The sequence below is a fragment of the Elephas maximus genome, chromosome 4 (genome assembly GCF_024166365.1).
Source record: "Elephas maximus indicus isolate mEleMax1 chromosome 4, mEleMax1 primary haplotype, whole genome shotgun sequence".
NCBI classification, from domain to species: domain Eukaryota; kingdom Metazoa; phylum Chordata; class Mammalia; order Proboscidea; family Elephantidae; genus Elephas; species Elephas maximus.
Genome location: NC_064822.1, coordinates 69,630,770 through 69,644,371, shown reverse-complemented (window position 1 = coordinate 69,644,371; position 13,602 = coordinate 69,630,770). Strand labels below are relative to the sequence as shown.

Genomic DNA, 13,602 nt, shown 5'->3' with positions numbered 1-13,602 from the left:
AGATCCCCTTGTTTGATTTCATCCTTGTATGCTTGTCCATCTCCAGAATTAGCGTGCTATGCCTACTTCTTAAGATAGCATTCCAATGGTATTCAATGTAGAAATACTTGAAAATCATATAATAAGCATAGTTATTAGTATCTTCTGGAATCTGAGCCACTCCTTAAGCACTTGGTGTGCTACCTGCCTCAGTGTCTTCTATTTCCTCAAGGTATCCAATTTTTTATACCCTTTTTTCTCTGGCTGAAGTGGAGAAGAGATAAAGTTGTTTTTACTATTCTATGGGGGTTCTTTATCTCTTTGCTTATTAATCTCCTGAGTATAAAACTTTATACTTTTTGGATCTGTGACTATTTAAAAATGGAAAGAAACATGACTTGGGAATTATGTATGAGTAGCCCCCATTCCATTGTTATCATTGTGTATCCTACAGAATTTTTATCTTCATAGGCCAGGGCATTGACATAAGAGAAAATAAGTCTCCTGAATTTCATGACATATCCTGGGCAGTTTGATTCAGATATAGTCTCTATAACAGTTGTACAAAGTATTATTGCTGTCATTTTCTATAATGAGGTTCATTACATTGAAGTAACTTAAGTGCAAAGGGTTAAGTAAATGTTAGGACCCAAATATTCTGATTCAAAGATAGAAGATAGGGTAAGTTAAACTCTTTCTATTAGCTCATGCTTCTGTTATTATTTAAAAAGTCTGCCAAATTAGTGTTGATTAAATAGCCTGGTACAATACTTTATGAGGCTTTTAAAAATAACTGTTAAATTTTAATTAAAATAGGAAAATATATTAAATAAAAAAGAAAACTTTAAGATATTTAGTTAATAAAACCAAAAACCAAACCCACAGCTGTCCAGTCCATTCCGACTCATAGCCACCCTATAGGGCAGAGTAGAACTGCTCCATAGAGTTTCCAAGGAGCACCTGGTGGATTCGAACTGCTGACCTTTTGGTTAGCAGCCATAACACTTAACCACTACGCCACCAGGACTTCCATTTAGTTAATAGGAGATGTTTTTCTTTACTAGAAAGAAAATTCCAGAAAGTTTTCAGGAAGTATATGATTTTTGAATGTAGCAGAGACAAGAAAGGTATGCTTTCCTAACATTTTTATTCAGTAACAACAAAGTTTCTGAATGTGACAGTGGGAAATTGGTGCCATCAATAGAGCATACAAAATCACTCCAAGGCAAAATCTGCCATTATGAAAGTAAAAATCATGAGGAAACTAAAAAAATATGAAATAAAAACAAAAATATCCAAAAATATGTTCTGGTATAAATTAAAACAAAAACAAAAACAAAAACTGTTAGTATCTGAAGAATTTAAACCCTAAACAAGTTGATCACATTCCTAGCAACATGTCTGGCTATATAGAGACCCTGTGACCAAACTCAGTAAGTAGTTGCTGCATGTCTGAACCCATATAAACCTTCTCTTTGTCCCTCACATCCTCTGACATATGGCACGAACATCCATGTAGCCATGAACACCACCACTGCCAGGAAAATCCTATTCTATGATCCTCTCAGGAAATTTTTCAGAATATCAAGTTATCTTTAGGATTATAAAAATTATCTTTAGGAACAGGTAAAAGCCTAAATTTATATTGGAAGTTATAGGGGTAATACATCCAAGTGGTTGAAGGCAATTCCAGCTCATCTTAATAACCCTGGACTAGGAAGGAGAAAGGCTGGAAATAGGGCTGCTTCACTCCAGACTTTTCTACTGTTACAAATTAGGAATCCTAAATCATTGTTGGAGTCTTAGTGTGTGTCAGGTGGCTCTAAAGAAATAATTCCCAAGGTAGCAAACTTCATCATGAACCCAAGAGTGGGTGATTGAGCAAATTGTGACAGGAGACCCAAGTGCAATTTTCAGAAGCTCTGGAGTGGATGGAGTGGATTTCCCAATGCAGTATTATTCTAAATCAATACTGTATGTTGATGTCAAGGAAGTTGACCCCATAGGGAAAAAAAACAATCCTTATATTTGGAAGAGGACTGGCTGGCTCCCGACATGCACATCTGAGAAGTTCCTGAAAAACAGAGAGGTAACCTAGAAGAGGTGTTCTCTTATTGGAATTGCCAATAGCCCCAATTCCTTCTCTGTTCTCCTAGACTGCTGGGCAACTAAACTAGTTATAACCTCTCCAGCTTGGGGAAAAAAAGGAGTAATATAAATCCATGTTAAAAAAAAAGAATTCAAGAACCAACTCAACTGTTTTCAGGGAAATCCCAGGCCTAATGAAGATTCATCTTTTGCTATTGCATAAGCAAAATGAAACACAAACAAAAGAAGCTTAAAAGAACAAAACAACATATGGCATTTGAAACTATTCTCTAGCACACAGGTGATAAAGGAAGAACATACTTTTTAGGAAGAGTCACTGCAGGAAACAAAGGTTAATATTAGGTAACATCTGCTAAGTTTTCTCTGCAGGATTCAAGATAGCAATTCTATAAAAAAAGATAAAATATGAGATGATAAGAAAAAATATAAAAAAAGAACTTGCGAAGAAGCAAACCAAAAGTGAAACAAAACAAGCTGAATGAAATAGTGAATTTGTGAAACTAGACATGTCACAATAGAACCTTTAAGATAATACCTTATGACATATATTTATTAGTATATTATAGTCAAATATTCAGAAAGTAAATATAGGAATAAAGGACCTTAACCTAAAATCAATAAAGGAGAATTGCTAGACATATGGTAGCAATTAAAGACATGGAATTTGACTAGTTTTTTTAAGCATTCAAAGACACTCATAAAAATTGACCGGTTACCAGGCTACAAAGCAAAACCCAACCTTTACTCCCTACCATGCCAAAGAACCTAAATATTTAAGAATACTATCTTAGTTACCTAGCGCTGCTGTAACAGAAGTACCACCAGTGGGTGGCCTTAACAAACAGAAATTTGTTTTCTCACAGTTTAGGAGGCTGTAAGTTTTTTTTTTTTAAGTCTGAATTCAGGGTGCTGGCTCTAGGGGAAGACTTTCTTTCTCTGTCAGCTCTGGGGAAAGTCCTTGTCTCTTCTCAGCTTTTGTTCTTTGGCTCCTTGGTGATCTTCATGTGGCATGGCATCTGTCTTCCCCAATCTCTGTTCACCTGCCTGTCCTAATCTGCTCTTTTTACAACTCAAAAGTGAGCAGTTTAAAACACACCCTACACTGACTGATATGGCCTCTTAACATAAAAAAAAAAAAAAAACCCATACCCAAATGGGATTATAAACATAAGTACAAGGGTTGGGATTGCAATTCAACCCATAACAAATACATTCTCTAACAATAACATAATAGAAATCAACTGAATAAAACCTGTATTTATGCATTTGTATGTATTATGGATTCAAGCACATTTTATATTTCAACAAACTCTTGTTGAATAAAATCTTTATTGATGGGAATTTCATCTAGTGAATACTGTAACTATTCTTGAATTCTATTTATAATTCTTTCAAGACAGTGTTTGGAAATATGCAAAATTTATAAGTAGTTGGAAATACATTTACATTATTTATAATTCTTGTGTTTCCCCATTCGGAAATGCGTTATATCTCTCCTTTTATTCAAAACTTCCATTTATCTCCCAGTTAAATCTTTTTAGTTTAAATAGATTATTTCCCGGCTAATTATTCATTTATATGTATTTTTGGGTATTTTCTCTTTTCTTTGGATACTTAGAAAATGATGATGTGTTATTATTTCAATACAAATTATTGGGATTTTCCAAATTACTTTTTCTCATTTATTCAATGTAATTATGTGTTGCTCAGCAACCTAAAGAATATGGACTGTCTGTGAATCTTTCAAAAATTGCCAGGAACTCTTTTGTGATCTAGTGCATGTTGAATTTTAGATTCCATTCCACATATATAAGAATAATTCTCTAGGGTTTGAAAGCAGGAATAGATGTAATTTTAAGGAGGGTGTAATTTGCTTAAGTTATATGTAATTTTTTGGCCTATTGCTAACATTTTTAGAATCTTGCCAAAAGAAAGCAACATAAATATTTGCAAATACACACATGCACAATTGTTCAGAAACACAGTTTTTGAAGTAGCATATCAGTGGGTTTGAACCAGGAAAGATTTTGTCACCTGAGGGCATTTGGCAATGTCTGGAGAGATTTCTGATTGTCACAACTAGGAGGTGGTGCTACTAACATCTAATGGGTACAGACTAGGGATGCTGCTAAGTATCCTACAATCACAGGACAGCCCTCTACAACAAAGAATTATCCAGCCCAAAATGTAAAGAGTGATAAGATTGGAAACCTTTTAGTGTTCAATTGGAAACATCTTAAGCTCTAAGCTAGTGGCGAGGGGGTTCGCTATGAGTCAGAATCGACGGCAGTGGGTTTTGGTTTTTAGTGGGTTAAGCTCTAAGAGAAAGGGAATTATTAAGGAAAGACAATCAAAATAAATGACTCTTTTAGATAATCATAATACAGAAGAATATTACTGATGTGAGAAAATGATAATTATATGTTTCTTAATGGGAAAAATATTGACAATGGCTCTTTTTACAAAGATATTTTGGTGATTTACAAGTTTCTCCATATAGCATGACTTTATCCTAAGTAAAAAAAAAATTACTTAAAAATCTTCCTTTCCAAAATAGTTTCTTGATGCCTGAGGTTCAGTTACCAGGAAAGTTTCATCTACTTTGCATAAAATTTTGGTTTCTGCTAAAATGGAAATTCTCTTTAAGCTAATATGTGATATTTGCATCTTAGTTTGTATGGTAACACTGAAGTGAGCCTTCCCTGAAAAGAGAATAGAGAAAAATATGATGGACACTGGTTAAAATGCTAAAAAAAAAAAAGAAAAAATGCTGTCATAGCCAGAGAAAATTGAAATATTCAACTTATTGGACATAATCATAGAAATAGTTACTAAAGTTATACAACTTAACTAAATATTTCTCTACTTTTTTCCTATGTTAGAGAACGAAGCATGAAGTCAGGGTTTGATAAATATTGCTGGGCAATTAGAAGGGAGAACTTTTTATATACTGAGTAAAATTTTCCACAAATAAAGGGAGTTACTCAGATTAGTTGTTAGCATTTATAATGTGACTTCATACACATATATAGATACTCAGTAAATATTTTTTGAATAAATGAATAAATGGATGCCAGCAAAAATAAATAGAAATATGCTACATGAAGGGACTTTTCCTAAGAGCCTTTCATGTCAACAGCAGTCAACATAGGGTCTTGCATTCACGGATGGAGTATTTATGAGTGTAAAACACAACAACAATTTTGTGAGACAATATTTGGGAAATTTATCCTGCCCAGAGTAGAGCTTAAAATATAATTAAAAGTTAAAAGGTAAAAATATATTTAAAGATATGGAAAATGATTTCTAAAACCTCCTTTAACACAAACTGGCCTTAAATATTTTTATGTGGCTGTGTTATAAACTATTGTTCTGTTTAGATTATAACTTGAATTGTTCCCTGTCTGAAATATTAGAGGAAAAAAATGGAGAAAATGCATTTCTTTGTGTCTTTCATTATTCAGATCATTTCTACTGTGGCCAAATTCATCAATCATTTCTGTACTCTATTTTTTCTTCACATATCTGAACTGTGATTATAAATACAACATAAATGATGATGATAATGTTGATACTGAAAAGGAAAAAGTCGAACTGAGTTCAACTTTTGATGCTATTATGTCTTGTATCCTATAGATATTTCTTTGGCACCCCTGCTTCACTATGCAGGTTAATAAATGCAAAATAGTCTCAGGAGAAAAGTCAAATGCATGAAACAGGAGCTTTCATTTGCGTCTTAACAAATTGTATATAGGGATTCTGTGTGGACTCACATTCTCTAGGCTAGTTAAGCTTTTATAGATGCAACTGGAAGGGTCTCCATGAAGATGATTCATATCCCATCACAGCACATTACTCAGGCATTTTAAAGTCTTTTTATAATAAGGAAAGAGAAGAAAATTACTCTTCCATCAAGCAGTCGATATATGCCTCATTCTGCAGCAGGTAATCTAAAACAGATATAACAGAAACAATACTAGGGACTAGTAAATATGCTGAGTGCCATAGAGCACACCCTCATTTTTATTACAGTTTGTGAATCAGTTTTGGGGGTTTTAGGGAACGGATTTATTGGAGTTGTAAACTGCATTGACTGTGTCAAGAATAAGAAGTTCTCTACAATTGGTATCATTCTCACTGGCTTGGCTATTTCCAGAATTTTTCTGATATGGATAATAGTAACAGATGGATTTTTAAAGATGTATTCTCCAGATATGAATGTCTCCAGTGACCTAACTAACTACATTAGTTACTTATGGGTAATTATTGGTCAATCAAGTATCTGGTTTGCCACCAGCCTCAGCATCTTTTATTTTCTGAAGATAGCAAATTTTTCCCACCGCATTTTTCTCTGGCTAAAGGGTAGACTTAATAGGGTTCTTCCCCTTTTTGTGGGATTCTTGCTGATTTCATGGTTACTTACTTTTCCACAAACAGTTAAAATTGTTAATGATTATAGATTCTTGAAAAGAAACAGAACATGGCAGCTCAACATGAGTAAAAGTGAATTCTTTATGAACCAGGTTTTCCTCAACCTGGGAAACATTTTCTTCTTCACTCTATCCTTGATTACATGTTTCTTGTTAATCTGTTCACTTTGGAGACACAACAGGAGGATGCAAATGAATGTCACAGGATCCAGAGATTCCAGCACAGAAGCTCATATTAGAACAATGAAAATTTTGCTGTCTTTTATCATCCTCTTTATCTTGCATTTTATAGGCATTGCCATAGAAATTTCATATCTTACTGTGCCAGAGAATAAACTGCTGTTTATATCTGGCATGACAACAACAATCATCTATCCCTGGGGTCACTCATTTATCCTAATTCTAGGAAACAACAAGCTAAAGCAGGCCTCTTTGAGGGGACTGCAGCAATTAAAGGGCTGTAAGAATTTTTTTTTTTTTTTTTAAGAAAAGGAAAACATCTCGGCACTCCACAGACAGGCTTGGGGAGAAATAGATGTTCTAGCAGAGAAATCTAGTGCAGAAATCTTTGAAGACATGTTTCACTTATACCACATTCTTGCATTGGTTTTAACTGTGTTATTGGACATCACTGAAATCTTCCATAATTGTCTTGACAACCTCTCAGAGAATCAAACTTTTCAACAAGATTCTGATCCCGCATGCTAATTCCGTGACTCTTTCAGCTTCCCTCCCTTGAAACATCTTCTTCTCACACATCTAACTGAGAAAAAACTTCAGCCTGGAGACCATGCACTGTAAACTATATGATGGTGGGAATAGATATCTGAAACAGGACTTTTCACTGTGATTTACCTGACTTCCCTGAAGCATTGACACATTTTCACCAAGAGGACCTGAAGAAAAAGAAACTGAGACAAAGAAATGTATGATCAGTCTTGACATTTACATCATGACAATGAGAGACAGAGACATGGGTGCTTCTTTTGAGTGTACAATTTAGTTCTCTAAAGGGCTACTTGTATTTTCACTGTTCACAGCCCAATGTTCTCTTTTTATGGCATGTTTTTCATATAATAGCAATAGTAGTACTAGTAGATGTAGTTCGGTGAAAAATTGCTTAGGAAGGAGAGTCTATATGGGGGTGAAGAGATCAGAAGCACTTATGAAATAAATCTTTATAGTCTTCAGAGTCAGTGATTTGAGATGAAGCAAATGTGAATTAATTGGAATTGGGTGAAGTTTCTTTTAGAACTACAGATCCAAAGGACTCGACACTGACACGGAGATTATACCAAGGGACACGAGAATGAATCTGGGTAGAATTATTGTGAAATGTGAACTGTTCTGCTTCACGGTTTTGCATACATTTACGTTCTGATACATTTATCTTCGTACACAAATTTTTAAATGCTGATTTTTAAAGTGAATTTTTATATCCAACCTAGGATGTGAACTTAGTGACTTATTTTGGCCACTTTAAAAAGTGTATTGTTCTTGTATTTATGGTTTGATGCCTGGAAGATGTTAAATAAAAGGACTTAATTCATTCTCTGTGAGATTTCCAAATTATATTTTTATGCTAATATTTTTGGAATGTAAGGTAGTTAAGAGAAAATAGAAAAAAACGAAATCGAAAATCTAATATCACTACCCAGTGTCAACCAAATTTAGCTGGTTGTTTTACTTTAATTTTTATTGTCTAAATAACTATACTTTCTATACAAATTATTTAGAACTTACTCATTTTCCATGCTTTTCAAAGTTATTTGTAATTACCATATTTGAGTCCTCCGTAATAGCCCATTTTATGGGTGTATAACAATATGCTTAATATTTATTATCTTGTTTGTATTTAGATTGTCTCCAGTTTTTCACTGTTATGAATAAATCTAATTTGAGTACTGTGGATATTAATGCTATTTGTTGATTCAACAGATTTTTTTTGAACACTAACTGCCCTAGGTGCTGAGTATATAGCGGTAAATAAGATTCTACTATAATGGGTAAGATATTCTAGTAGGAAAACGAATAATTAAGTAACCAACAATACATTAAATAATTATATTTATGTGGTGTTGGGAGAGAAAACTAAAAGGTGCAAAGCGAATGACCTGACTTCGTCCTAAGAGTGGAGAATGTGTCTCTGAAGCTGAGCTGGGTTATTTTCAGCTCTGAATAACGTGTAGGAGTAAGGGGAGAAGGGCAGGAAGGTTCTGGGGTGAAGCAGCAGCATGTGTATAGGTATAGGTCCTGAGGCAAGGAGGGGTACAAAGAGTTCCAGGAACCAAAAGTCCAGTACGACTAACATATGGAGAATACAGTATTTAAATGATTTTTAATGAAAAATTCCTATAAGGAGAAATTTGATAAATTCTTTGCAGAATTAATAAATTTCCCAGCAGAAATATGGAGCTATTGCATTGTTTCAGTAGTGAAAAAACACCCATTTTACTCCACTTCAAAATCAGTCAGGTTATTATTTTTAATGTTACTTTGATCAGGAGAACAACTCATTTTCACAGCCATATATTTGATTACTAGTGAGGTTTAGCATTTTTACAGCATAATTAATCAATTGTGTATAATTTCTGGGAGTTTTCTGTTTGTTTTCTTATTTTTTTCAAGTCTTCTGGGTTTTCATAACAATTTTGTAACTACTTTATATATTATTATTATTATTTTATATATTGGTACTATGCCATACATGCATTATGAATTTTTTTCTCAACTTCCTGTTTAGCAAATAACTTAGTTTGTAGGGTTTGGTTGTTTAGTGGTAGAATTTTCACCTTTCATGTGGGAGACCCATGTTAATTCCTGGCCAATACGCCTCAAACATAGCTACCACCTGTCTACCAGTGGCGGCTTGCACAGTGCTATGACACTGATCAGCATTTCAGCAGAGCCTCCAGAATTAGACAGACTAGGAAGAAAGGCCTGGTCTGGTGATCTACTTCTGAGAATCAGCCAATAAGAATCTTACAGATCACAAGGTCCCATTCACAACTGATCATGGAGCCAGCCCAGAACCAGAGAGCATTTTGTCCTGTTGTGCATGTGGTCACTGATTCAACAGCAAGTAACAATTACAATATAATCACAGCCCTCAGATAACTATTGTTAACATATTTCTACACAGATTTCAAGATATATAGGTTGATAGATACATAGGTATTTTTCTTAAAAATTTCTTTGATTACATCTCTAAGATAGGTCCTTTATCTATGGTTATTGTTGTCGTGTGCCATCGAATCAATTCCAACTCATATTAACCTTGTAGGACAGAGTAGAACTGCCCCATAGGGTTTTCTAGGCTGTAATCTTTATGGGAGCATATTGCTAGGTCTTTTTCTGGGAGTGGCTGATGGGATAGAACCACCAACATTTTGATTAGCAGCTGAGGCTTAACCATTGAGCCATTAGGGCTCCGTATCTATGGATAGTGGGATTATAAACCTGTGGAAAAAAAAATCAATCAATTCCTACTTATGACAACAACACGTGTTACAGAGGAGGTCTGTTCCATAGGGTTTCCTTGGATGTAATCTTTATGGGAGCAGATCACCAGGCCTTTCTTTCACTATGCTGTTGTGTGGGTTCAAACTGCCAACCTTTAGGTTAGTATCCTAGTGCAAACCATTTGCAACACCCACAGACCTTTAGTGGCATTATACACTATTTTAATTTTCTTCATTTAGTCTTCCATAAGTTTCAAAGTTTTCTGTAATTTATGTAATAACTTATGTAGTTTATGTGATCAGGAAAATATAATTGAAATACAAGATACTTTTTTCAATATCTTCTTATTAATTCCAAATTAAAAAGTTTATTATGTTCTTATCTATTTCTACTCCTTACCACACTGCATATTTTTATGGTCTGGAGTTTTATTTTCACAATATATTGACGTTTTTTCTCTTAAAATATTTTTGAAAATTTAGACACCACAAAATTTACAAAAATTTCTTATCAAATCTTACTCCACAAAAGTCATATAGGTGAGGCGGGGCCAAGATGGCGGACTAGGGGGATGCTACCTCAGATCCCTCTTGCAACAAAGACTCGGAAAAACAAGTGAATTGATCAAGTACATAATAATCTACGAACCCTGAACAACAAACACAGATTTAGAGATGGAAAACGAACAAATACAGGGAAGCAGCGATTGTTTTTGGAGCCTGGAGCCAGCATCCCAGTCAGGGAACAAGGTGGCGGTTATAACCCAAAGGCAATTCTGATAGGGATCTGACTGCATTTTTTTTCAGCAGATTTTCTGGAAAAACTAGTTTCCCAGTGATGGCTCGGAGACAACAGTCCATATCAAACCACATAAAGAAGCAGACCATGACAGCTTCTACAACCTCCCAAACAAAAGAATCAAAATCTTTCCCAAATGAAGATATAATCCTAGAATTATCAGATACAGAATATAAAAAACTAATTTACAGAATGCTTAAAGACATCAGAAATGAAATAAGGCAAACTGCAGAAAAAGCCAAGAAACACACTGATAAAACTGTTGAAGAACTCAAAAAGATTATTCAAGAACATAGTGGAAAAATTAATAAGTTGCAAGAATCCATAGAGAGACAGCATGTAGAAATCCAAAAGATTAACAATAAAATTACAGAATTAGACAATGCAATAGGAAGTCAGAGGAGCAGACTCGAGCAATTAGAATGCAGACTGGGAAATCTGAAGGACCAGGGAATTAACACCAACATAGCTGAAAAAAAAATCAGATAAAAGAATTTTAAAAAATGAAGAAACCCTAAGAATCATGTGGGATTCTATCAAGAAGGATAACTTGCGTGTGATTGGAGTCCCAGAACAGGGAGGGAGGACAGAAAACACAGAGAAAATAGTTGAAGAACTCCTGACAGAAAACTTCCCTGACATCATGAAAGACGAAAGGATATCTATCCAAGATGCTCATTGAACCCCATTTAAGATTGATCCAAAAAGAAAAACACCAAGACATATTATCATCAAACTCACCAAAACCAAAGATAAACAGAAAATTTTAAAAGCAGCCAGGGAGAAAAGAAAGGTTTCCTTCAAGGGAGAATCAATAAGAATAAGTTCAGACTACTCAGCAGAAACCATGCAGGCAAAAAGGGAATGGGACGACATATACAGAGCACTGAAGGAGAAAAACTGCCAGCCAAGGATCATATATCCAGCAAAACTCTCTCTGAAATATGAAGGCAAAATTAAGATATTTACAGATAAACACAAGTTTAGAGATTGCAAAAACCAAACCAAAGCTACAAGAAATACTAAAGGATATTGTTTGGTCAGAAAACCAATAATATCAGATACCAGCACAACACAAGGTCACAGAACAGAGCATCCTGATATCAACTCAAATAGGGAAATCACAAAAACAAATTAAGATTAATTAAAAAAAAATACTCATAACAGGGAATCACGGAAGTCAATATGTAAAAGATCACAATAATCAAAAAGAGGGACTAAATACAGGTGGCATAGAACTGCCATATGGAGAGTGATACAAGGCGATATAGAACAGTACAAGTTAGGTTTTTACTTAGAAAAATAGGGGTAAATAATAAGGTAACCACAAAGAGGTATAACAACTCCATAACTCAAAATAAAAGCCAAGAAAAACGTAACGACTCAACAAACATAAAGTCAAACACTACGAAAATGAGGATCTCACAATTTAATAAGAAAAACGTCTCAGCACAAAAAAGTATGTGGAAAAATGAAATTGTCAACAACACACATAAAAAGGCATCAAAATGACAACACTAAACACTTATTTATCTATAATGACGCTGAATGTAAATGGACTAAATGCACCAATTAAGAGACAGAGAGTCTCGGACTGGATAAAGAAACACGATCCGTCTATATGCTGCCTACAAGAGACACACCTTAGACTTAGAGACACAAACAAACTAAAACTCAAAGAATGGAAAAAAACATATCAAGCAAACAATAAGCAAAAAAGAAGAGGAGTAGCAATATTAATTTCTGACAAAATAGACTTTAAACTTAAATCCACCACAAAGGATAAAGAGGGACACTACATAAAGATAAAAGGGACAATTGATCAGGAAGATATAACCATATTAAATATTTATGCACCCAATGACAGGGCTGCAAGATACATAAATCAAATTTTAACAGAACTGAAAAGTGAGATAGACACCTCCACAATTATAGTAGGAGACTTCAACACACCACTTTCGGAGAAGGACAGGACATCCAGTAAGTAGCTCAATAGAGACACGGAAGACCTAATTACAACAATCAACCAACTTGACCTCATAAACTTATACAGAACTCTCCACCCAACTGCTGCAAAGTATACTTTTTTTACTAGTGCACATGGAACACTCTCTAGAATAGACCACATATTAGGTCATAAAACAAACCTTTGCAGAGTCCAAAACATCCAAATATTACAAAGCATCTTCTCAGACCACAAGGCAATAAAACTAGAAATCAATAACAGAAAAACTAGAGAAAAGAAATCAAATACTTGGAAACTGAACAATACCCTCCTGAAAAAAGACTGGGGTATAGAAGACATCAAGGAGGGAATAAGGAAATTCATAGAATGCAACGAGAATGAAAATACTTCCTATCAAAACCTCTGGGACACAGCAAAAGCAGTGCTCAGAGGCCAATTTATATCGATAAATGCACACATACAAAAAGAAGAAAGAGCCAAAATCAGAGAACTGTCCCTACAACTCGAACAAATAGAAAGTGAGCAACAAAAGAATCCATCAGAAGAAAACAAATAATAAAAATTAGAGCTGAACTAAATGAATTAGAGAACAGAAAAACAATTGAAAGAATTAACAAACCCAAAAGCTGGTTCTTTGAAAAAATCAACAAAATTGATAAACCATTGGCCAGACTGACTAAAGAAATACAGGAAAGGAAACAAATAACCCAAATAAGAAAAGAAAAGAACCACATCACAACAGAACCAACTGAAATTAAAAGAATCGTATCAGATTATTACGAAAAATTGTACTCTAACAAATTTGCAAACCTAGAAGAAATGGATGAATTCCTGGAAAAACACTACCTACCTAAACTA

The 13,602-nt window shown here is 34.4% G+C and overlaps 1 protein-coding gene across 1 annotated transcript; it reads left to right on the top strand.

Moving 5' to 3' along the window:
- The first annotated feature begins 6,080 nt into the window (after positions 1 to 6,080).
- Positions 6,081 to 8,448, top strand: TAS2R10 (taste 2 receptor member 10). The gene is made up of 2 exons (XM_049884835.1): positions 6,081 to 6,978; positions 8,378 to 8,448. The coding sequence occupies exons 1-2, from the start codon at positions 6,081 to 6,083 to the stop codon at positions 8,446 to 8,448; spliced, it is 969 nt and encodes a 322-aa protein (XP_049740792.1).
- Positions 8,449 to 13,602: the final 5,154 nt, after the last annotated feature.